Genomic DNA, 23,585 nt, shown 5'->3' with positions numbered 1-23,585 from the left:
GTGCCAAAACAGGTTCCCGCCAATCTTGTGATCTGTTCTCGGAAGCACATATCCGCCCCAAACCAAATCCCTAAGTTTTTGGCTATCCCGCAGTCACCCTTTGGGCAGGGTGATCCTGTGGGCCACAATGATTCTTTGAAACCTATAGGGTGCTCTCAGGTAGCTTTAGGTGTGCGAACTCTATGTCCTCAGGAGCCAGGCTGCTAGGCTGAGACTTTCTGGCTCTGGATGCAACACCTCTCCGTTTTGCATGGAGAGTAGGTCTTTCCTTCTCCCAAACCTGTGTGGTGCACTCTGTCATTTCCATAATCTGCGAATACCATGTCTGCCTGACCCACTGGGGTGCGACCAGTATCAGGGTCATGTTGCTTGTTCTGCACTTGCTGAGTACCTTGTGTATCAGGGGAATCTGCGGAAAAGCGTAGGCAAATGTCTTTGACCAGCTTATCCATAAGGCATTCCCCAGGGACCCTTCCCCTGGTTGTCTCGATGCGAAGTGTTGGCATTTTGCATTCGAAAAGTCTTGGTTTCTTGTGCATTCAGCTCCCATTCGTGTGAGGCCGATGTCTGTCTGCTGAGCAAGTCCACTTCCACGTGGTCTTTTCCTGGCAGATGTATTGCCAGTAGATCTATTTTCAGTGGTATTGCCCATTTCCATATTTCCTGCGCTAGCTCTGACAGCGGGGCGGATTGTGTTCCTCCCTGTTTGTTTATGTAGAACATCGCTGTTGTGTTGTCCGTCTGGATTAGCACTGTTTTGTTGTACAACTTCGTCTGGAAGGCTTTCATAGCTAGGAGAACGGTCTTTAGTTCCAGGTAATTGATGTGCTTGACCGCATCCGCTTGTGTCCACAGGCCCCTCACTCGGAGTTTTTCCATGTGTGCTCCCCATTCCTTTTGGGATGCGTCCGTGGTGATGGTCACTGTTGGTGTTAGAAGCTTCCCCTTTGTTATGTTTCCTTTGTTCCACCATGATATCTCCTCGTGCACTGTGTGCGTTACAACCTCTAGGTCCTCCCAACACCCTGTTGCTTGTGACCATTCGTTCTGCAGCCACTCCTGGAGTGGTCTCATGTGTAGTCGGACATTTGGTATTATGTGGATGCATGATGCCATCATGCCCATCATTTTGCTCACCGTCCTCACGGTCAGAGCTCGCCCCTTCTGGTAGAGGCGCACCTCCCTCAACAGCGCCGTCGTTCTCTTTTCACCGGGGAACACCTTCCCCTGCACGGTGTTGATCTGTGCCCCCAGAAATATATTGACCTGTTCTGGGTTTATCGAGGATTTCTTCCAGTGGATGGAGAAACCCAGGGCCATTAGTGTGTCTGTCACTCTTTGAGCGTGCTGCTTGCAAGTGTTGTATGACTTTGCCTTTATGAGCCAATCGTCTAGGTAAGGGTATACGTGTATCCCCTCCCTCCTTAAGTGCGCTGTGACTGCTGCCAGACACTTTGTGAACACCATCGGTGCTGATTTTAGTCCGAAGGCCAATGCCGTGAATTGATAGTGGTCTGAGTGGATTGCAAATCGTAGCAGATGTTTGTGTCGTCTGTTCATCGGGATGTGTAGGTAGGCATCCTTTAGGTCTATGGTGACCATGAAGTCCCCTGTTTGAATCTGTGGAAGTACTTCTTGCAGGGAAGTCATTTTGAATTTTTGTGTCTTTATGAATTTGTTGAGGAACCTTAGGTCCAGGATGGGTCTCATTGTTTCGTCTACCTTGGGTACTAGGAAGTACGTAGAGTACACCCCCTTGCTCCTTTCCATGGGAGGTACAGGCTCGATAGCCTCCTTCAGTAGCAGTTCCTCTGCCTCCCTTTGAAGAAGCTCTAGCTCCTTCTTTGCTAGTGCTCTTTTCTTTGGTCTTCTGCTTGGTGGTGTGTTTTCTAACTCTATGCAGTACCCGTACTGTATTGTGTTGATCCACTTGTCTGTTGTAATTTTTCTCCACTCCTGGAGGAAAAGTTTTAATCTTCCTCCCACTGGTGCCACGTGCTCGTGGTGTTTCGGTGCGCGAGACTCCTGTTTTTTGTTTTTGTGCTCCACCCTTGGAGATTTTTGTAGGGTGTGCACTGTCAATGTGGCAGAGTCACTTGGAGGTGGTTTGCTGTCCACCCCTCCTGTTTCCACGTCCATTCGCCCTCCCGCGAAAGGACTGGCCCCTCTCTTGGTATTGCCACTGCTGTTTTTGCTGGCCATGTTGTGTATGGGTGTCGCTTTGGTGGGAATGTTGGAAGGACCGATGCGACGTTCCCGTCTGGTTTCCCCCTCTCCCGTGTGGTCTCCGTGACGGGGTCCCTATCTTTGCTCCCCTGAATTGCAAGGCCCCCATGGATCTTGCGGTGTCCTTATCCTTTTTGAGCTGTGTGAGCTTGTCGTCCACTGGTGCTCCGAACAGTGTTTCACCGTTGAACGGAGTGTTCAGGATGTTGTGTTGCACCTCTGGTTTAAAGCCGGATATTCTGAGCCAGGCTTGTCTTCTTTCCGTGATGCCCAGCATCATAAGCCTGCTGGCCGTGTCTGCCCGGTCCAGTGCTGTTTTTAGGCAAGAGTTTGCCAAGTTCTTCCCTTCCTCTACTAGGTGCGAAGCCCTTTGTTGGTGTTCCTGAGGGAGGTGTTTCACCAACTGCCCCAGTTCCTCCATTATTTGGTAATGGTGTCTGTTGAGCAGTGCGTTGGAATTAGTCATGCGCCAGTGCATAGCGGCATTCCTTCCGATTTTCCTTCCTGTTAAAGCCATCCTTCTGCGCTCTTTATCAGGGGGTGGACCCGAAGTAGTTGGCACATTGGCCCTTTTTCTTGCTGTTGCAGTGATGATAGAGTCAGCAGTGACCGTCCCCTGTATGTAGGCCGGGTCCTTTGAGGAGTGCTTGTATTTTTTCTCCGTCTTTGGCGTGACGGGTTTACAAGTAGCAGGCTCCTTGAATGCCTCTCTTCCTTGCCCTTTGATGCTTTGAAGCATTGGCAGGTACTGGCTCCTAGTGTGCATTGGAAGTAGTGTTTCTACAAGGAAATCCCCTTTCGGCACCTCCTCTTCGAGCTTGACTCTGAACGCTGTTGTTGCGTTCTTGATGCATTTATTGTAGAGTCCAATGTCGTCCGGTGGCGAGGGCCTCACTGGATAAGAGTCCACTCCCTCTTCTGGACTTTCAGCTTCGACGTCCTGCCACTCTACCTCCTGTGTATCCGAGTATGTCGATTCTTGGTACACCCTCTGTTCGTCATCTCTCTCCTCCTCGTAATAGGCGTTATCATCTTCCTGATATGCCAGATCTTCCAAGCTCTCCGACGCTTGTTCTACCTCGAAATCTTCCTCTTCTTCCTCGACCAAATGTACTTCTGGTGACTTGGGCCTCGAAGGAATTGTGTAGGATTTCATTTTTTCTTCGAAATCTTTCTTTTGCTGCAGGATGTTCTCCATCTCTGCTTCGAGTCTCCTCTTCTTTCTTTCCATCTCCGCCGCCTGTTCGGCGTCGAGTGGTTGTGCCGGTCTCTTCGGCGCGCTGGATGACGTCGAGATGGGTTTCGGCGTCAAGGCTGTTTTCGGCGTCTAGGTTGGTCTTGCGTCTTTCGTGGTCGACTTCGAAGATGTTTTCGGAGTCTAGCGCTCCTTTTCTTGGAGGCTTTTCGACGACTTTGGTAGGTTGTCGTCCCTTGGTGCCAGGGAGTCCTTCTGAGAGGATCCGCTGGGCCTGGATGTCGCTGCGGACGCCAAATTTTTCGGCGTCGGCGCTTTCTGGGCCTTGCACTTGTTTTTTCGAGTCTTGGGTAGACTGGCGAGAGTCTTTCTGGCCTTTTTGGGGCGTAGAGTCTCCTACCTTTTCTGTAGTCTTATTATCGGTCTCTGCGACCGTGTAGCCGATGTCTTCTTCGGCGACGTAATCCTCCTCGTCGGTCGAGAGTCCCAGGTCTCGAAGGGACGGTGGTTTGCCCTTGCCCTGCATGGTGTAGTTTGCTATCCTTTGCCTCTCTCTCTCTCACTCGAAGGGTCTTCGGGGGGAATGCGGAGCAGGCGTTGCAATCTTTGCTTTCGTGGTCGACCGGCAGGCAGAGGTTACAGACTGGGTGTTGGTCCTTCTGCGCGTACTTATGATAGCAGTTGTGGCAGAATTTGAATGGAGTTTTGTCCATGTCTTGCGTTCAGGGGGCCCCCTGATTGCGCATTCTTCTCTGGACGTCTAAAAATCTTGAAAATGTTCCCCTTCTTCATCGTCCTTTCGATGGTGTAGTCTTCCTTCGTCTTTTCCAATGTTTTTCCTCCAAAAACTCGAGTCTTGCTTCTTCTCTCCTAAACTCTGGAGCCCTCTCGGGAACGATCCAGACCCAACGGCGGAAAAAAGAATCTGAAGATGGCGCCCAAGGGTGGGAGCTTCCGCAGGAAGCATGCCGACGTCACAGGAAGGACACCAAAAGGTGGGACGTCGACGCCCACCTGGGCTACGAAAAAACCCAAAGAAAACCAAAGAAAAGACTACAATTCCGGACCCAACCACTAGACCGCGGAATAATGCATAGCATAGTGAATCCAGAAAGATTCACGCTGCAAAACTGTTCTCTCTTTAGTAATCTTGTTTGTGAGCTGTTTAAGGCACCACTGCGTGGATCTTTTCCATTTTGCAGTATGGCATTTTTTTGTTGTTGGTTTTCTTGCTTGAACAGCCATTGTACTTTTTGGTAGTTTGGTAGTTTGAGGTGCGCAAATTACAAGTCCTCAGGAGCCATGCTGCTAAGCTCAAGCTTTCTGGTCCTGGGTGTATTACCCTTCCATTTTGCAATGTTAGGAGGTCTTGCTTTCTTGGTAGTTTGTGCATTGTTCCACGAGATATTTCCATTATCTCTCAGAACCAGGTTTGCCCGGCCCACTGCGGTGCAATGAGAATCATTGTATTGTGACTGATTTTGCATTTAAGGATTACTTTGTGGAGAAGTGGGATCGGGGAAATGCAAAAGCAAATATCCCTGACCAGTCCATCCATAGGGCATTCCTCAGGGACTGATTGCACCGTTGCCTGGATGCGAAGTTTGGGAATCCTGAATTGTGGAGTGTTGCAAATAACTATTTGTGGAGTCGCCCATTTTTAAAAAATATTTTTGAGTTCCGATTGATTCATTTCCCACTCGTGGGATGATGACATTGGTCTGCTCAGTTGGTCTGTTTCGATATTGTCCTTTGCTTGTAAGTGTATCTCTACTATGTCTATGTTCCTTTGGATTGCCCATTTCCAAATCTCCTGGGATAGAGTGGAGAGGGCTAGAGACTGAGTTCCCCCATGTTTGTTTATAGAAAACATGGCTGTTGTGTTGTCCAGTAGAATCACTTTTTTTGTAGATTTGTCTTTGAAATGCTTTCAAGGCTAATAACACAGTTTTCAACTCCAAAAAGTTGATTTTACATCATCCTGGTACATCCACAATCCTCGTGCCTTGAGATTGTTCATGTGTGCTCCCCACCCTTTTTAGGAAGCATCCGTTAGGGTAACTGTTGGGGTTGGTTGTGTGAAAAGATGTGCCCCGTGCTAGGTTTGTCTTGTTCCACCATGTCATTTCCTGATGAATTCTTTGTGTAACAACCACTAGATCCTCCAAACTCCCTGTTGACTGTGACCATTGTTGTTGGTGCCATTCTTGAAATTGTCTCATGTGTACATGGATGTTGGGAATTACATGAATGCATGACGCCATCATTCCTAGTATCTTTCCCATTGGCCTCACGGTCAGATGATGCCCCTTCTGGTAGAGAGGAGTTTCCTTCAGCAAGGCTAATGTTCTTTTGATGCTTGGGATGCTTTCCCTAACACTGTGTTTAAGTTTGCGCCCAGGAAAAACTTTATTTGTTCTGGCGATGATTTTTTCCAATGAATTGAAAACCCCAGCTGAACTAATGTTTGTATCACTGGTTGTATATGCTGTTTGCAGAGATGGTATGAACAAATAGTTTTCTTACCTGTCGGTGTAGTTTTGCAGCTTGAAGATCTTTCTGGATTCACTATGCTGTGCATTATTCCGCGGTCTTGTGGTTGGGTCCGGATTCGTAGTCTTTTCTTTTTTTTTTTCTTTTTCGTAGCCCAGGTGGGCGTCGGCGTCACACCTCCTCGGGTGCATTTCCGGTGACGTCGGCATGCTTCCTGCGGAAGCTCCCACTCTTGGGCGCCATCTTCGGGTTCTTTTTTTCCGTGTTTCTTTTGTTTCCGAAGTAATGGCAATGTTCTATTTAGGTGATATTTTACCGCTTGTACTTTAAAAGTCCATTTTTTTTTAACCACCTCTTCTCTCTCCAGCCTCATCTTTCTGTCGGAGGTGGGTGAGTTCGCTAGTGAATCCAGAAAGATCTTCAAGCTGCAAAACTACACCGACAGGTAAGAAAACTATTCGTTTTGCAGCGTGAATCTTTCTGGATTCACTATGCTGTGCATAGATTTTGTAGCGGTTTCTCATCTCTGTGGCGGCTGGGTGGAAGATGAGCCTTGGTTATTGAATATGTGCTGGAGCACCTTTTGTCCAACTTGTGCTTCCTTGTTCATCTGTATATCCACACAGTAGTGCTTCGTGAACGTGTGCACCGAAGCCCATGTTGCCGCCAGGCATATGTCCTGTATGGGTGTGTTAGCCAGGAAAGCTATTGTAGCACCCTTTTTCCTAGTGGAGTGGGCACGTGTCCCCTCTGCTAGTTCTTGTCCTGCACGTTTGTGGCAGAGTTGAATTGTCTGTGCGATCCATCGTGCAATAGTCTTTTTGGTTACTGCCTTTCCCATGAAACTGTTGGCGAATTACACGAAGAACTGTTTTGTTTTCCTGTGTCCCTTCGTCCTCTCAATGTAGTGCATGACTGCCCTTCTGGCGTCCAGGGTGTGCAGAGCTCGCTCTGCGCTAGTTGGTTTTTGGAAAAAACTCGGTATCTGTATAGACTGGTTCATGTGGAATTTGGACACCACCTTCGGCATGAAGTGTGGGTCAGTCCTCATCACAACCCTATCATTGTGTATTTGTATTTAGGGTTCTTGTAGCGTCAGCGCCTGAAGTTCGCTTACTCTGCGTAAGGACGTTATAGCAACCAGGAAAGCTGTTTTCATAGTTCGCATCTTAAGGGAGACCTTGTGAAGTGGTTCAAAGGGCTCTTTCATGAGTTCCATTAGGACTATGTTCAAGTTCCATGCAGGTGGCGGCACCCGCTTGGGTGGTGCGATCCTTTTCGCTCCTTCTAGGAATCTCTTCACCACCTGTGATGTGAAGAAACTCCTGCACGTTTCTCCCCTTGTGTAGGCGACTATCGCTGCCAAGTGAACCCTTAACGAGGATGAGCTGAGGTTCTTCTCCAGCAAGTGTGTCAGGTACTTTAGCACTGTGGAGTCCTTCATTTTATTGTGAAGTCTTTCTTTTCTGCACCATATTGTGAATCTTTTCCATTTCGCGACGTAGCACTTCCGTGCCTCCCGAAGGACCCTCAGGGTGCTTTCTGGCAGTCTCAAATGTGCGAACTCTATGTCCTCAGAAGCCATGCTATTAGGCTCATGCTCTCTGGCTCTGGATGTAGTACATCCCCGTTCTGCATGGAGAGTAGGTCTTTCCTGTTGCCGAATCTGTGGGGTGCACACTGTGATCTCCATGATCTGAGAGTACCATGTCTGCCTGGCCCATTGTGGTGCCACCAGTATCAGGGTCATGTTGCTCACTCTGCACTTGCTCAGCACTCTGTGCATCAGTGGTATCGGGGGAAAGGCGTAAGCAAATGTCCCGGACCAATCTATCCATAGGGCATTACCCAGTGACCCCTCCTCGGGTTGTCTGGATGCGAAGTTTTGGCATATTGCATTCCGGCGTGTGGCAAAGAGGTCCACTGATGGTGTCCCCCATCTGTCGAACAGCCGCCTCGTCTCCTGAGCATTGAGCTCCCACTCGTGGGATGCCGATGTCTGTCTGCTGAGCCAAACTGCTTGTATGTTGTCCTTCCCTGGTAGGTGTATGGCTAGCAGGTCTATCCTGAGAGGGATGGCCCATCTCCATATCTCCTGCGCCAGTGTTGAAAGTGGGGCTGACTGAGTGCCCCCCTGCTTGTTGATGTAGAACATCGCGGTGGTGTTGTCTGTTTGAAGCAACACCTTGTGCTTGTACAGTCTTGTTTGGAAGGCTTTCAGTGCAAGGAAGATTGTCTTCAATTCTAGGTAATTGATGTGCTTTGTCGCATCTGCTGGCGTCCACAGTCCCCTCACCTTGAGCTCCTCCATGTGTGAGCGCCCCATCCCTTCAGGGATGCGTCTGTGGTGATGGTCACTGTTGGCGTTGGGGGCGTTAGAGGCTTTCCCCTTGTTATGTTCTTCATGGTCCACCATGTCATCTCCTTCTGCACTGCGTGCGTTACAACCACTAGATCCCCCCAACTGCCTGTAGCTTGTGACCATTGCTCCTGTAGCCATTCTTGAATGGGTCTCATGTGGAGACGTACATTTGGTACCAGGTGGATGCATGATGCCATCATCCCCATGATCTTGCTCGCAGTCCTCACTGTCCGAGCTTGTCCCTTCCGGTAGAGGCGAGTTTCCTTCACCAGCGCCCTCGCCCTCTTCTCGCTGGGGAACACCTTTTCCTGTAAGGTGTTGATCTGTGCTCCCAGGAAGATTTTCACCTGTTCCGGCTCCATTGATTATTTCTTCCAATGGATGGAGAACCCCAGGCTTATGAGCGTGCTCGTCACTGTATGTGCGTGCTGCTTGCATTTCTGGTATGAGTTTGCTTTCACCAGCCAGTCGTCCAGGTAGGGGTATACGTGTATTCCCTGCCTTCGTAGGTGCGCTGCGACTGCTGCGAGGCACTTTGTGAAGACCCTTGGTGCTGATTTTAGCCCGAAGGCTAGTGTCGTGAACTGGTAGTGGCTTTCTCCGATGGTGAACCTGAGCATATGCTTGTGCTTTCCGTTCATTGGGATGTGCAGGTAGGAGTCCTTGAGGTCTATCGTGACCATGAAGTCCCCGATTTGCAATTGCGGGAGCACCTCTTGCAGGGAGGTCATTTTGAATTTTTGCGTTCTTATGAATTTGTTCAGGAACCTTAGATCCAGAATGGGTCTCATTGTCTCGTCTACCTTTGGTACCAGGAAGTACGTCGAGTATATTCCCTTATTTCTTTCCTTGAAGGGTACCCGTTCTATGGCCTGCTTCTGCAGGAGTTCCTTTGCTTCTTCCTGAAGACGCTCTAGCTGTTTGCTTGCTAGTGGTTTTCTTTTTGGTTTTCTGCCTGTTAGCCTCCCCTCCAACTCTATGCAGTATCCGAATTGGATGATGTTGAGGATCCATTTGTCTGATGTGATTTCTCTCCATTCTTGGAGGTAAAATCTTAATCTTCCTCCCACTGGTGTTATGTGGTCGTAGAGGTCTAGCCTGTCTTGACCCATCTGTACGTGCTGCACCCTGGGATCTTTTCTGTGGGTGGGCACACGGAGTTTTTTGAAGTCACTTAGAGGTGGGCTGCTGTCCCCCTCTTCTATTCTGTCCACGTCCATTTCCTCTCCCTCGAAAGGACTGGCCTCTTTGTTGGTATTGCCAGGGCGGCTTCTGCTGACCTTGCTGAGCCTGCGAGTCTGGCTGGTGCGTTTGTTGGAAAGCCTGGTGTGATGTACCTGGCTGGTTTCCACCTCTCCCGCCAGGCCTCCGTGACGGGGTGCCCCTTCTGTTGCCTCTGAACTGCAATGCTCCCATGGACCTTGCTGTTTCGTTATCTTTCTTTAGTTGACTGAGTTTCTCATCAACTGTTGTTCCGAAAAGCGTATCGCCGTTAAACAGTGTGTTCAGGATGCTGTGTTGCACCTCCGGTTTGAAACCTGAGATCCTGAGCCAGGCGTGTCTTCTTTCAGTGACACCCATCATCATGAGCCTGCTGGAGGTGTCTGCTCCATCCAGGGCCGTCTTAAGGCAAGAATTTGCCGCGTTCTTCCCATCTTCAACCAGTTTTTCTGCCTTCTGTCTGGCATCCTGGGGCAGGTCCTTCACCAACTGCCCCAGCTCCTCCATGATCTGGTACATGTGCCTGTTTATCAGGGCGTTGGAATTAGCCATGCGCCAGTGGGTCGCGGCATTCCGTTCGATCCTTCTGCCCACCAGATCCATCCTCTTGCTCTCCTTATCCGGTGGTGGTCCAGAAGTAGTGGCTGCGTTAGCCCTCTTCCTTGCTGCGGCCGTGATAATGGAGTCTGCGGAGACCGTTCCCTGAATGTAGGGCGGGTCTTTTGAGGAATGTTTGTACTTCTCTGTTCTGGGAGTTACTGCCTTGCATGTTGCGGGCTCCCTGAATGCTTCCCTCCCTTGAGCCAAGACGCTGTCGAGCATTGGTAGGTACTGGCTCCTGGTTTGTGTGGGGAGCAATGTCTCTAGAAGGAAGTCTGCTTTCTGCTTCTCTTCGTCGAGCTTGAGTTTGAATGCCGCTGCGGCAGACTTTATCACCGAGTTGTAGGCCCCGATGTCGTCCGGCGGCGAGGGCCTCGAGGGATATGTGTCGACCGCCTCCTCCGGGCTGTCTGTGTCGACATCTATGTAATCCACCTCCTGTAAGTCAGAGGGGGCCGGCTCTGCATCCGTCCTGCTGTCGTCTTCCTCCCCATAGTTGTAACTATCGTAGGGATTCTCGTCCTCTTCCTGGTCGTCGACCACCTCGACGTCCGGGTCTTGTTCCTCGGCGACCTAGTCTTCCTCCTCGACGACCTCCACCACTGGTGACTTGGTCTTGTGTGGAATCGTGAAGGCTTTCATCTTTGCGTCGAATTCCTTCTTCCGCTGCAAGAAGTTTTCCATTTCGGCCTCGAGACACCTTCTCTTTTTCTCCATCTCGGCTGCGTGTTCCGCGTCGGTTGGTTCGGCCGCTCTTTTCGGCGGTTGGCTCGGCGCCGTGCTTTTTGGTGCCTAAGATTTTGACGTCGAACCGGATTTTGGGTCCCTGGTCGGCGTCGGTAGTTTAGGGTCCTTCTCCCTCGGCGTCGATCGGTCCTTTTCGGGGACGATTTGCGACGACTTCTGCTGTTCAACAGCTCTCGGCGCCGGGGACTCCTTCTCAGAGGATCCGCTGGGGATGTGAGTACTCGCGGACGCCAGTTGTTTTGGCGTCGGCGCTTTCGGGGCCTTGCCCTCGTGTTTGAGACTCAGTCTCTCGGGTTCTTGGGGGCCGGAGAGTCTCCTACCTTATCAGAAGTCTTCGTGTAATCGGTCTCTACGACCGTGTAGCTGTCGTCTTCGGCGGCAGCGTTGTCCTCTTCCTCGGAAGACATCCCCAGCTTGTAGAGGGACGGAGTTGGGGCCTTCCCCTGCAGGGTGGCGTGCGCTACCCACTGTCTCTCCCTCACTCGAAGGGTCTTCGTGGCGAAGGCGGAGCAGGCGTTGCAGTCCTCGCTTTCGTGATTTACCGGTAGACAAAGGTTGCATACCTGGTGCTGGTCCTTCTGCGCGTACTTGTGGTGGCAGTTACGGCAGAACTTGAACGGCGTGTTGTCCATCATCGAGCGCTCAGGGCCTCCCTGGTCGCGTGTTCGAAGATCTCGATGAATTCACCTTCTCCTTCGCTGACTCCTCGTCGATGAAGTCTCCTGGAGTCTTCAGATGACTTTTATTTCTAATTTTTGTATTTACCTTCTTCTTTCACCAAAAATGTCTGGAGCCCAAACGGGAACGATCCAGACCCGACCGCGGGAAAAAAGAATCTGAAGATGGTGCCCAAGAGTGGGAGCTTCCGCAGGAAGCATGCCGACGTCACCGGAAATGCACCCGAGGAGGTTTGACGCCGACCTGGGATACGAAAAAAAAAAAAAAAGACTACGAATCCGGACCCAACCACAAGACCGCAGAATAATGCACAGCATAGTGAATCCAGAAAGATCACGCTGCAAAACATGCTCTTACTAACCAGTCGTCTAGATATGGATAGACATGAATTCCCCGTCTTCTTAGGTGTGCTGCTACTGTTGCTAGGCATTTTGTGAACACTCTTGGTGCTGATTTGAGTCTGAATGCTAGAACTTTGAACTGATAGTGTGGTTTGTTGACTACACACCTTAATAGTCGTTTGTGTTTTTCATTTATAGGGATGTGCAAGTAGGCGTCCTTTAAGTCTATGGTTGCCAGGTAATCTCCTTGCTGCAATTGGGAAATCAACTCCTGCAGCATTGTCATTTTAAACCTTTGTGCCTATGTACTTGTTTAGGAACCTTAAGTCTAATATTGGGCGTAGTGTTCCGTCTACCTTTAGAATTAGGAAGTACGTTGAGTAAATGCCTTTGTTCCTTTCCTTGTGAGGCACCAGTTCTATTGCCTGTTTTGTTTGAAGTTATTGCACTTCTTCCTGTAGTTGAGATAATTCCCATTTGGGAATGTATCTTTGTTTTGGTCCTTAGTTGGGTGGTTGTTTGGTTACCTCTATGCAGTGACCGTATTGTATTATGTTTAACATCCATTTGTCCATATTTTTCTTCCATTCTTGGAGGAACATTTTTAGTCTGCCTCCCTCTGGTGTGGTGTGTTGAATGAACTGTTCGCATGCCGGTAGCTGAGTTTGTGCAGGTTGTAATGCTATGGGTACACTTTGTGATGGTTTCTTCAAGTGTGCCTACTTGGTAGTAGTTTGTGGACCAGCTCTTTGCTTTTGTTGGCCCCTTCCCCGTGGGCGCCCATGAAAGGACTGTCTACCCTGCTGGTACTGCCAGTTTTGTTGTTGGCCTAGCTGTTGTGTTTGACTCGTTCCTTGGTATGTTTGATGGTATGAGGTAGTTGGTTGGTGGACACCTCTACCTGTTGGTCTCCTGGTTTCGTTGCCCCTACGCATGCCTCTGAATTGTAGAGCGCCCATTGACATTGCTGGGTCATTGGCTTTTTTCCAACTGATTTATCTTGTTGTCCACCACGCTTCTAAATATTTGAATGGTGAATTTATTACGTTGCTTTAGACTTCTGGCTTGAAACGTGAGATTTTCAGCCAAGCATATCTTCTCTCCGTGATGGCCATCATCATTTGTCTACTGGATGTTTCTGCAGCATCCAGAGCTGATTTTAATCATGTATTTGCAATATTTTTCCCACTTTCCACTAAGTGGGTAGCCCTCTTTTGGAACTGTTCTGGTAGACGTTTCAGCAGATCCCCTACCTATTCCCAATGTTGGAATGTAGTACTGGCTTCTCCCCTGATCACAGGTGAGTACTTCGGAATTCGGCCTTTGGCTGATTTTTTGAGAATATTTTCAGTTTTCAAAACTTCACACTTAGAAAATTTTCGAGTCAAAATGGGTCAATGTTATCCAAAGGCAGGTAAGTAAATTACCTGTTTCCAGGTGAGTACTTGTTTGGTGAAGTTAAGATTCTGGGCATAGACTCGGGGGTCCCCCAGGGTCAGGTAAGTACAGTGAGTTCAACCCCAGCGACACTGGGGCAGCCGGGTGCAGAGGTAGGTAGGCCCAATGATATCCAATGAGGGAAGGGAGGCCTTCGTTTGGTGGCCACACGGCTGTGGGAGCTGGGCTCCTGGTCACTTGCTCAGGGCAAAGGGGGGGGGGAGGGGGGGGAGTAGGATAGGACACAGGGGTCACAGCCAGTGGCACTCGGGCGGCTGGGAGCAGGGTGCTCTTGAGCAGTCGGGCGCTCAATGTTATCCAATAGGAAAGGTTAAAAAGGAACAAAGGCTGCAGGCTCGGGGACGGAGACTCTCCAGGGGCGACCAGCACTTCAAGAGGTAAGTTGGATTCTTGGAGCACAGGTAGGCACCCCAAAGGGAGGGACAGGTCATCTTGCTTGCATTGGTATGCCCCCACTTTTTTCTGAACTGCTGATGTGCTTTGAATGAGCCCTGGGTTCTTGCCAACCAGGTACCCAGGGCCTATGTTCCTTCTCTAAAACTGTGCTGAAACTAAAAACCCAATTGGCATCTCTGGCCACCTGTCAGCCCCTAGTAAATGGTACCCTAGGTACCCAGGGCATGGTGACCAGAGAAGACCCCTGAAGGCTGCAGCACTTATTCTGCCACCCTCAGGGGCCCTGTACCCTGACACCCACACACTGCCTTTGCAGGCTGAGTGTCTAAGAACAGAACCAAACAGAGTCGACATGGCACACATCCCTGTGTGCCATGCCCACAGAACCCACTGCCCTGGCATACTTCAGTCACCCCTCTAGCTGGGTGCCCTATGCCAGAGGTGTGGGCACAGGTGCATGAGGCCTGTGCCCCTACAGTATCTTGGGCCATTCCTGGGCACTGTAAGTGCAGTGATGCTATTAAGAGTATATGGTGCTGGGAGGTTGTCATTACGAACTCCACAACACCATAATGGCTACACTGAAGACTGACAAGTTTGGTACCAAACTTCTCAGCACATTAAACCTGCACTGATGCCAGTGTGGGATTTAATGTAAAATGCATCCGAGGGCATCTTAGCGATGCAGTGGCTGCCACACAGCAAAAATGTTGCTGGATCCCTGGGTGGAGAGCCCCCCCTGCTCTCCTGGGCCTGCAACAATGCACATCCTGGGCGAGGTGCTAGGTCTCCTCCCCCAGGATGGGCAGGGGGAAGCTTCAAAGGCATGCCGCCTCTGTGAGCTTCTCCGGACCATTTGCTGTACTCAGCAACTGGCCTCCACCAGTTCTAACCCCCACTCTGGCGGGAAAAACTACGTCAGGAAGGGGGGGGGTGCCAGCCTGTGCCAACCCCACCCCTCAGGTGGGGGAGACTAGGTGAAGCACGACCCCGGGCTCCGGCCATCTTGTAGATGGGGAGCCTTGCCCAGTCAGGCTCCTGCCCCCCTCCCACAGGAGAGGAGCACGCTAGGGGGTGTACTCACCCCAGGACAGGGACCCATTGGTCCTGGTCCTGGTCCTTGCCCTACCTGTAACGCCCCTAAATTCAGTATTTAGGGGTTCCCTGAACCTTCCTTCCTCAGATCCCGAAAGAAAAAAAAGAAGAAAGAAGATCAAGAGGAAGAAGACCCGCCGTGCAGCTGCTAACAGGACGACAACAACTGAATCGGCCCCAGCCCTAACGGCCTGTCGATCCTGGAACCTGCTCCTGCCTAACTGCCCGGCGACTCCTGCAGGACAGCAACCTTGGGACACCCTGAGGGCCTGCCTGCCTTGACTCTCCTAAAGACTGGCACTCCCATCAGCAGAGGCTCTGCTGCAACAACCCCCCTGGTGCAAGCCAGCAAGCTCCGGACCAGCCCACTTGAATTATAAACCTCCATGCCCTACACATCTGCCATCCATTTGCATTGAAAGCTGCTGCTTTCGTACTGGCCATTTTTCGCTTGACTTATTTACACATATAGCCTCATGACAAACCAAGGAATTTGCAGCCAAACATTCCCGTATTCACTGTTAGCATGCTACTTCAGAAAAGTATGAAGTTTATAAAACACACTAAAAAGGCACTTAATAGGCATCCTGGTTTAAGGTACTCCTTGTGGGTTATTCGAAAGGGGAGCAGTTTTGTGTGCCCAAACAGACAGTGCTGAACCAACCCCTAACTTCCCAACTTACCACTTGAAGTGGTGGTCGCACCCAGAAGTCCTTTATCTCACTGCCTGCAGTGCTTTTGCAAGCCGGAGGTTCTACATTGGAAACAGGGCATCCGACCTCGAAACAGCACCCTTCACCCAGCCGCGCTGGAGCCGCTAAGAGTGCACCTTTGGTGCTAATTAGTTTCCCCATTTGCCCTGAGCTAAAGTCCAGGAGCTTTGCTCCCACAACCCAGTGGCCTGCTTGCCAGCAGCCACCAACCGGAGGCCCCCTATCCCCTGTTGGATAACATTGGGCCTCAACACTGCACCCGACCGCCCTAGTGCAGCTGAGAGTGTAACAAGAGTGCATCACTGACCCTGGGGAACCCTTTTCCAACCCCATAACCTCAACTCCAAAGACGGATTACTTACCTAAAAAACGATAACCATATTTTCCTCAATAGGATAACATTGACACTTTTTCCTGAAAAAGTTTCTAAGTGCGGAGTTTTGAAACCTAAAGAAATTTTTTAAAATTGCACGATTTAACAAAAATGCTTTTACTCACCTGTTTACAGGAAGTGTCCCAGTACTGCATCCAGGCATAAAGCACTGAGTAAGAAAAGTAATCCAAAAATAACTTACCTGCTATTTTACTGAAAATCCCATTCAAGTCTATGTACTGTATTTACAAGTGATTGCATTTCTTGGAAACAATACTGTAAGTCAAACCATAGTACATTTGCAATTGCAACTGAACTGTTTTACAATCAGCATTTACTACTGTAAAGTACGTATTGCTTACCTGTGCCAGGTTTGCTTGGTTCTAGAAATAAAATAACTAAAAGAATATTTTCATACAAAAACAATTGGTCTGACGTTCAGTCTTTGAGTGTGTGAATTAATTTGCTGACTGAGGGTGTACAACAAATGCTTAACACTGTCCTCTGATACTGCCTAACTGCTCGGCCACACTATCACAAATGGAGAGTAAGGTTCTATCTAATTTTACCTCTGCCTACCTTTGGGGTTCCACTGGACTCTGTGCACACTATGCCTCACTTTAGTATAGTGTATACAGAGCCAGCTTCCTACAGTGCAACACAAGGTTTAAATAACATTTAAGGTTCACAGATTTAAAACAGTCTCCCAAAAAGATCACTTCAACATGCTTACCAGGCTTTTGTACATTAGGTCTGTTCTGGGTAATTGTTTCAGCAACTCGCTTAGCTCTTGCAAGTTTCTCTGCATCAACCTGGGAACAACCAACAACTTTGTTACACAGACATTTAGTTTAAAGTGAATATCAATAAATGTACAAGAAGTTGGAAATTAATATGCAGCACAATCTAATCTTTGCACTTGTGTACATGGAAACCAAACATGCACCCATTTTTTAAAATGTTCAGTGCAATTGTCAGCGAAAAACAGATTGCCATCAATTTTCTTACACAAATTGCTAGACAAACAATTCAGAAAACAGCATTTAAGACCGGATATCATACCTATCAACCTGCCTCTGCAAAAGAAATTACCTGTTAACTCCATGACATAGCATCATGCACCTACTGAACAAAGGACACATCTCACAATATGAAGCCAGGAAAGGTCCGATTGAGTTGTTCACAGGAATGATAACCCAGTCGAAGTGGAGAAGATTTTTTCAGGTCATAATGTTGGAGGAACTGTAGGCTACCCAGCACATTTATTTACATTTGGTGGAAATGTCAAGTAACCCACAATTTTTGACTGATGTAACATTTACCACAAAGAACATTAAAGTGATTATATATCTTGAACATTTTGTCTTATTCATTATGAACACTGACTAGAAACAACACTAATAGAACAAAAACTAACTTCTTCATGGAGAAAATCACTGTGCTTTTAATAAAATGTATGCTTTAGTCAAATGTGGGAAACGGTTGCCCTTGAAAGTACTACCCATTAAGTAACAATGCCTTGAAATTATTTATTTTTCACATGAATATAAAGAATAGGAAACTTCATGTCCTAATGAATCTGAATAAACAAACATGACACTCCATATACCCTCCTAGTAGTTTTGGCAGGGAGTTCTGAGGAATTCACTTTGTGCTCTGCTAAACCAGTCTGCCTTGGTTTTCTCAAGGCAGCCCATATACTGCAGGTTCAGCCAGACTTTGCATCACGACAATAGCCAGACATCCATTACAATATTACTAACTGTTTCTTACCTGTCGGTGTAGTTTTGCAGCTTGAAGAATTTCTGGATTTACTATGCTGTGCATTATTCCGCCATATAGTGGTTGTGTCCGGAATTGCAGTATTCCTTCTCTTTTTTTCCGTGGTGCAGGTGGGCGTCGACATACCACCGTTTGGTGTCCTTCGTGACGTCGACGCACTTCCTCCAGAAGCTCCCACCTTTGGTCGCCATCTTCGGATTCTTTTTTCTTGTCTTGTGTCACTCTTGTTTCTCTTTTAATCTTATAAAGTCTTTCTCCAGTTTTAATCCCTTTCCTCCCGTCTCATCTTTCTGGCGGAAGAGGGCGTTTTCGCTAGTGAATCCAGAAAGTCTTCAAGGGACAAAACTTCAACGATGGGTAAGAAACTATACGTTTTGCAACCTGAATCCTTCTGGATTCAGTATGCTGTGCATAGACTTGAGCGGTTTGTCCTTATTGTGGTGGTTGGGTGAAAGATTAGCTCTCGTTACTGAATATGTGTTGTAAGACCTGTCTCACTTGCGCTTCCGTGTTCATTTGGATATCTACACAGTAGTGCTTAGTGAATGTGTGCACTGAAGACCATGTTGCAGCTTGGCATATGTCTTGAATTGGTGTGTTAGCTAGAAAGACAATTGTAGCTCCTTTCTTCCTTGTTGAGTGAGCATGAGCTGCTCCTTGTAACAGTGGTCCTGCATGTTTGTGGCAGAATTGTATGGTTTATGCAATTCACTGTGCAAAGGTATTTTTGGTAACTGGTCATCCCAAAAAACTGCCGGCAAAGGAAAAAAAAAAAAAATAGAACTGCTTTGTCTTTTTGCACTCCTTTGTCCTTTCTATATAGTGCATTACAGCCCTCCTGGCGTCCAGTGTGGGTGTAGCGCCCTTTGTGTTTGTGGCTGGTTTTTGAAAAAACTAGATATTTGGATTATTGATTGATGTGGAACCGTGACACCACCTTTGGCATGAAGTGTGGGTCTGTTCTCATTAAAATCCAATCACTGTGTATTTGCAGGTAGGGCTCTTGAAGTGTTCGCGGTTGCAATTCACTTACTTTTCGTAGTGATGTGATAGCCACTAAGAAGTCTTTCCTTAGCGTGCACATGTGCAGTGTAGCCTCAAATGGTGCCTTCATCAATTGAATTAGCACTACGTTGAGGTTCCATGCTGGCCGCCAGCATCAGAGTTTGGAGGTGGAATTCTCTTAGCTCCTTCCACAAATCTTTTTACTACTTGGGAGGTAAAGAAACTTTTCCCGCTTTCTCCTCTTGTGTAAGCTACTAATCGCCGCTAAGTTTATTTTATTTATTTTATAGTTTTATAGAGCGCGAACCAGACCTGTGAGGGTATCAGAGCGCTTTGCAGGATTAAGGGGGTGGATTACAAAGCATAAGGATGGGAGGGATCACATTGGGAAAGTTAGGGCTACATTGTAAGGGAGGAGCACGCAGTATACAGTTCAAGCTACACGTTGGAAAAAAATAAAGCAAGTAGATAATACAAGGGGCTGCATTATACAGGAGGTGCGTGCCATCAAACATCCAAGCTACGTGTGGGATCAATATTAAAGTAGTTAAAAATTAAAGCAGGAAGGTATAACATACACGCTGTCTCAGCTCTTGAGGGGATGCCCCGGAGTCCAGGAAAATGTTTAGTTCGTGGAGGCCTTGGATAATGCCAAGGTGCAGGGTGGAACATGTCGATGAGGTGATTGAAAGGTATTCATTAGATGAGGTATTTTCCCATCAAGAATGTTTTGGTCTTCTTTTTAAAGTGTGCCAAGGACAGAAGTCTTCTAATGGAAGGTGGGAGAGCGTTCCAGATTCTTAGTGCGGCCCCAGAGAAGGCCCGATTGTAGGTTTTTTATCTTCCGGAAGCGGCTTGATTGCAGCAGTAGGTCTTTGGCAGATCGAGAGTTTCTGCTTCCTCCGGATATCACGAGTTTTTGTGCGAGAAATGAAGGGGAATTGGAGTACAGAGCTTTGTGAGTAAAGCAGGCCAGTTGAACTTGTATACTTGCCTCATGGGGAAGCCAGTTCAGTGCTTTGAGGTGGGAAGAGATGTGGTCAAATTTTTTTGAGCCCGTCTGTCTGGAAATGACTAGGTCCTGGGTTGCCGTTTTAAGGTCGGACGCATCGAGGAAGGGTTTTAGGTTTCTTAGATAGCTCAGGTAGAATCTAGCAGTTTTGGCCATAGAGTTTATATGGCCTTTCATATTCAAGCTGCTGTCAAGGGTTAATTCCAAGGGATTTCGCCGAGTCAACAATGGTAGGAGGGCAGTTTAGTGCAGTGATGGTCTTGATCCATTCCTGGATGTCTGCATTGGGTTTGGGTGTGGAGATCAGAAGAAATACGGTTTCATTTGCGTTGAGTTTCAGCTGGTTGGCAGTGAGCCAATTGACTGTCAGCTTCAGGGCCTCGTTAAGGGAGCGAGTGTCCTCAAGGGAACAGATTTTTATGTAGACCTGTGTATCGTCGTCATACATAAGGTAGGAGATGTTGGCGGCACGAAGCACCTCGGTGAGAGGTAAGAGGTAAAGGTTGAAGAGGGTGGGGGAGAGGGTTGACTCTTGGGGGACTCCAACAGAAACCAGCGAGGGGGCGGATAGATCACCGTTGATGAGGACTCTGTGAGCGGTTTCAGGGGAAGGATCTAAACCATTCAAGGACGGTGCCATCCAATCCCATCCGGAGTTTGAGGCGTTATAGGAGAATTTCGTGGTTCACCGTATCAAAGGCGGAGGAAAGGTATAGAAGGATTAGGAAACAGATGTTTCCTAGGTCTAGGGCTTGGAGGGCATCATCCACAATGTGGAGGAGGGTGGTTTCCATGCTGTGCCCAGATCTGAAACCAGATTGGAAGTCATCTAGCAGGTGAAAGTTGTTGATGCACAAGTTACTTACCTTCGGTAACGATATATCTGTAAGAAACAGTAGTTAGTGTTTGGTTCCTTACCTTAGAATATACCCAGGCGTCAGACTGGATCCGGAAAGTTTTGCGTAGCAGTACCCTTGCGCGTCGGTAGGCGTCGTCTGCGGCTCCGCGTCCGTCGTCTGCGTCGTTGACGCTCTGATGACGTCGGAGTACTTAGAGGCCGCGCTGACGTCAGTTCTTATACATAGCTTTTCCGCGCCAGAAACGCAGAGCCATGATAAAAACCGACACTGGTGCTATGAAACTAGGGCCCTCACAGGAATGACCTTAACCCTAGATATCGATTCGCAGAACCGGGAGGATGTGTGGGTCGGTAAGGAATCTAATACTAACTACTGTTTCTTACAGATATATCGTTACCGAAGGTAAGTAACTTGTGCACCTGAAAGAAACAGGCTAGTGTTAGATTCCTTACCTTAGAATAGATACCCCAGCAATACCAACCCCGGTGGTGGGTCTGCAAACCAATGATCACACCACAAAGTCGTGGAGAACGGAACGGCCAAAGAAGCCATCTCTCCGGACTTGGCTGTCCAGGCAGTAGTGTGTAGCAAATGTGTGCAGCGAGGCCCACGTAGCTGCCTAACAGATGTCCTGCAAGGGGACTCCCTGACCAAGGGCAGTAGTAGCCGCTGTGGCCCGAGTGGAGTGGGCACGCAGCCCCACCGAAGGCTCCTTCTTAGCCAGAGAATAACAGGCCATAATGCACAAAACGACCCATCAAGAAATGGTTTGTTTGTGCACCGCCCGTCCCTTCTTAGCGCCCACGTAACCAACAAAGAGCTGGTCGTCCACCCGGAACAGGTGTGTGCGGTCCAAATATAATGAGCGCACCTTTTGGGTCCAGACGGTGGAGCCTCTCTTCCTCTTTTGAGGGATGCTGAGGCGGAAAGAAGGTGGGCAAGGTGATGGACTGCCAGATATGAAAGGCTGTAACAACCTTGGGCAGGAAAGAGGGATGTCTTCTTAAGACAACTTTGTCCGGATGGACAAAAAGGAAAGGAGGCTTAGAAGAAAGAGCATGGAGCTCGCTCACCCTCCTAGCAGAGGTGATGGCAACCAGGAATGCAGTCTTAAGAGTAAGAAGACGGAGAGGACAATTGTGAAGTGGCTCAAAGGGAGCGCACATCAAATAAGTTAGAACACGGATCAAGTCCCACTGAGGCATCACGAAAAGAGCAGGAGGAAACAGGTGAGTGATGCCCTTCAAGAATCTATTTACAACAGGGGACTTGAAAAGAGAAGGCTGATCAGGAAGCCTTAAGAAGGCTGAAATCGCAGAGAGGTAGCCTTTGATAGTGCCCAGAGCAGAGCCCTGCTGGGCAAGAGAAAGAAGAAAGCGGAGAACCTCTGAAAGAGGGGCAGAAAGGGGATCCACAGCCTTTGCTGTGCACCATGCCACAAATCTGTTCCGCCTGCAGGCGTATACCGTTTTTGTGGAGGGACGCCTGGCTGCCAGAACCACATCACAAACTTCAGAAGGCAAGTCAAATGGCCTCAACTGTCTCCGCTCAATCTCCACGCATGAAGGTGGAGGCTGGACAGGTTCGGGTGGAGGACCGTCTCCTGCTGCTGCGACAGAAGGTCCTCCTGAAGAGACAGACGAATCGGGGGATCGACTGACATGCTGAGTAGCTCGGGATACCAGTATCTTCGTGCCCAGTCCAGAGCCACAAGGATGACTTGGGCCCGGTCGCGCCTGATCTTCTTCAGCACTCTGGGCAGAAGTGGTATAGGAGGAAAGGCGTACAACAGACTGCAACTCCACTCGCAACGAAAAGCGTCGCCGAGCGAGTGCCGCCTTGGAAATTCCAATGCGCAGAACTGATGACATTGCGCGTTCTCTTCTGTGGCTCTCCCCACTGCCGAAAGAGACCTTGCGCCACGTCCGAGTTCAGACGCCATTCGTGATCCATCATGCACCGGCGGCTGAGTTCGTCCGCCCTGGCGTTCAGGGAACCTGCCAGGTGTTGAACCACCAGGGTGACGCCCTGGTGTTCCAGCCATTGCCAGAGGCGCAGAGCCTCCTGGCAAAGGGTCATGACCCAACCCCGCCCTGTTTGTTGCAGTACCACATGGCCGTGGTGTTGTCCGTAAACACCTGCACCACACATCCCCGGACAGAGGGAAGGAATGCCTTCAGTGCACCTGGATCGCCCGCAGCTCCAGAAGATTGATGTGGAGCCGGGACTCCGCCGGAGACCAGAGACCTCTGATCTCCGCCTCTCCCATGTGACCCCCCACGAGTCTAGGAGGGAGGCATCCGTCACAACTACGTGCTTTAGTTGGGGTAGGGAGAGGGATCTGCCGCTGACCCAATCGCAGTCCGTGAGCCACCACTGCAACGGTCTCGCAGTGCCCTGCGAGATCAGGACATGACATGGTCTGTCGGGTTGACCTGATGCTGGGCCCACTGAAACTTCAGGTCCCACTGCAGAGCCCGCATCCGCCACCTGGCGCAATGCACCAGAAGGATGCAGGAGGCCATCAGCACCAGAAGCTGCAGCGTCAACCTGACAGAGACCCGGGATAAAGGCTGAAAGATTGGAATCAGAGCCTGAATATCCCGAAACTGCTGTTCAGGAGGATAAACCCGAAACTGCGCAGAATCCAGAACCGCTCCGATGAAGAGGAGCTTTTAAGAGGGACACAGGTGTGACTTCGGCACATTGATGGAAAACCCCAGCAAGTGCATGAGGTCAGCCGTAGTCTGGAGGTGGCTGACTACTGCCTGGGGCGAGCCCGCCTTCAACAACCAGTCGTCGAGATAGGGGAAGACTGACACCACTAATCTGCGCAGTTGAGCTGCGACCACCGCCATCACTTTCGTGAATACCGGTGGGGAGCTGGTAAGGCCAAAGGGGAGCATGGTGAACTGAAAGTGCTCGTGGTCTACCGTGAACCGCAGGTAACGCCGTGGGCCGGCAGGACCGGGATGTGGAAATAAGCGTCCTGCAAGTCCAACGCTACCATCCAGTCTCCGGGGTCCAG

The 23,585-nt window shown here is 49.2% G+C and overlaps 1 protein-coding gene across 1 annotated transcript in view; it reads right to left on the bottom strand.

The window, feature by feature from the left end:
- Window positions 1-23,585, bottom strand: part of LOC144829050 (uncharacterized) — a 491,023-nt gene that overhangs the window by 179,906 nt on the left and 287,532 nt on the right. Inside the window, exon 17 of the mRNA XM_078687792.1 lies at window positions 16,632-16,710. Within this exon, the coding sequence (XP_078543918.1) occupies window positions 16,632-16,710 (79 nt within the window). The remainder of the gene's footprint in view (window positions 1-16,631; window positions 16,711-23,585) is intronic.

This window comes from Lissotriton helveticus, chromosome 4_1 (assembly GCF_964261635.1).
Source record: "Lissotriton helveticus chromosome 4_1, aLisHel1.1, whole genome shotgun sequence".
Classification (NCBI taxonomy): domain Eukaryota; kingdom Metazoa; phylum Chordata; class Amphibia; order Caudata; family Salamandridae; genus Lissotriton; species Lissotriton helveticus.
This window is presented reverse-complemented; position numbering and strand designations above follow the sequence as displayed.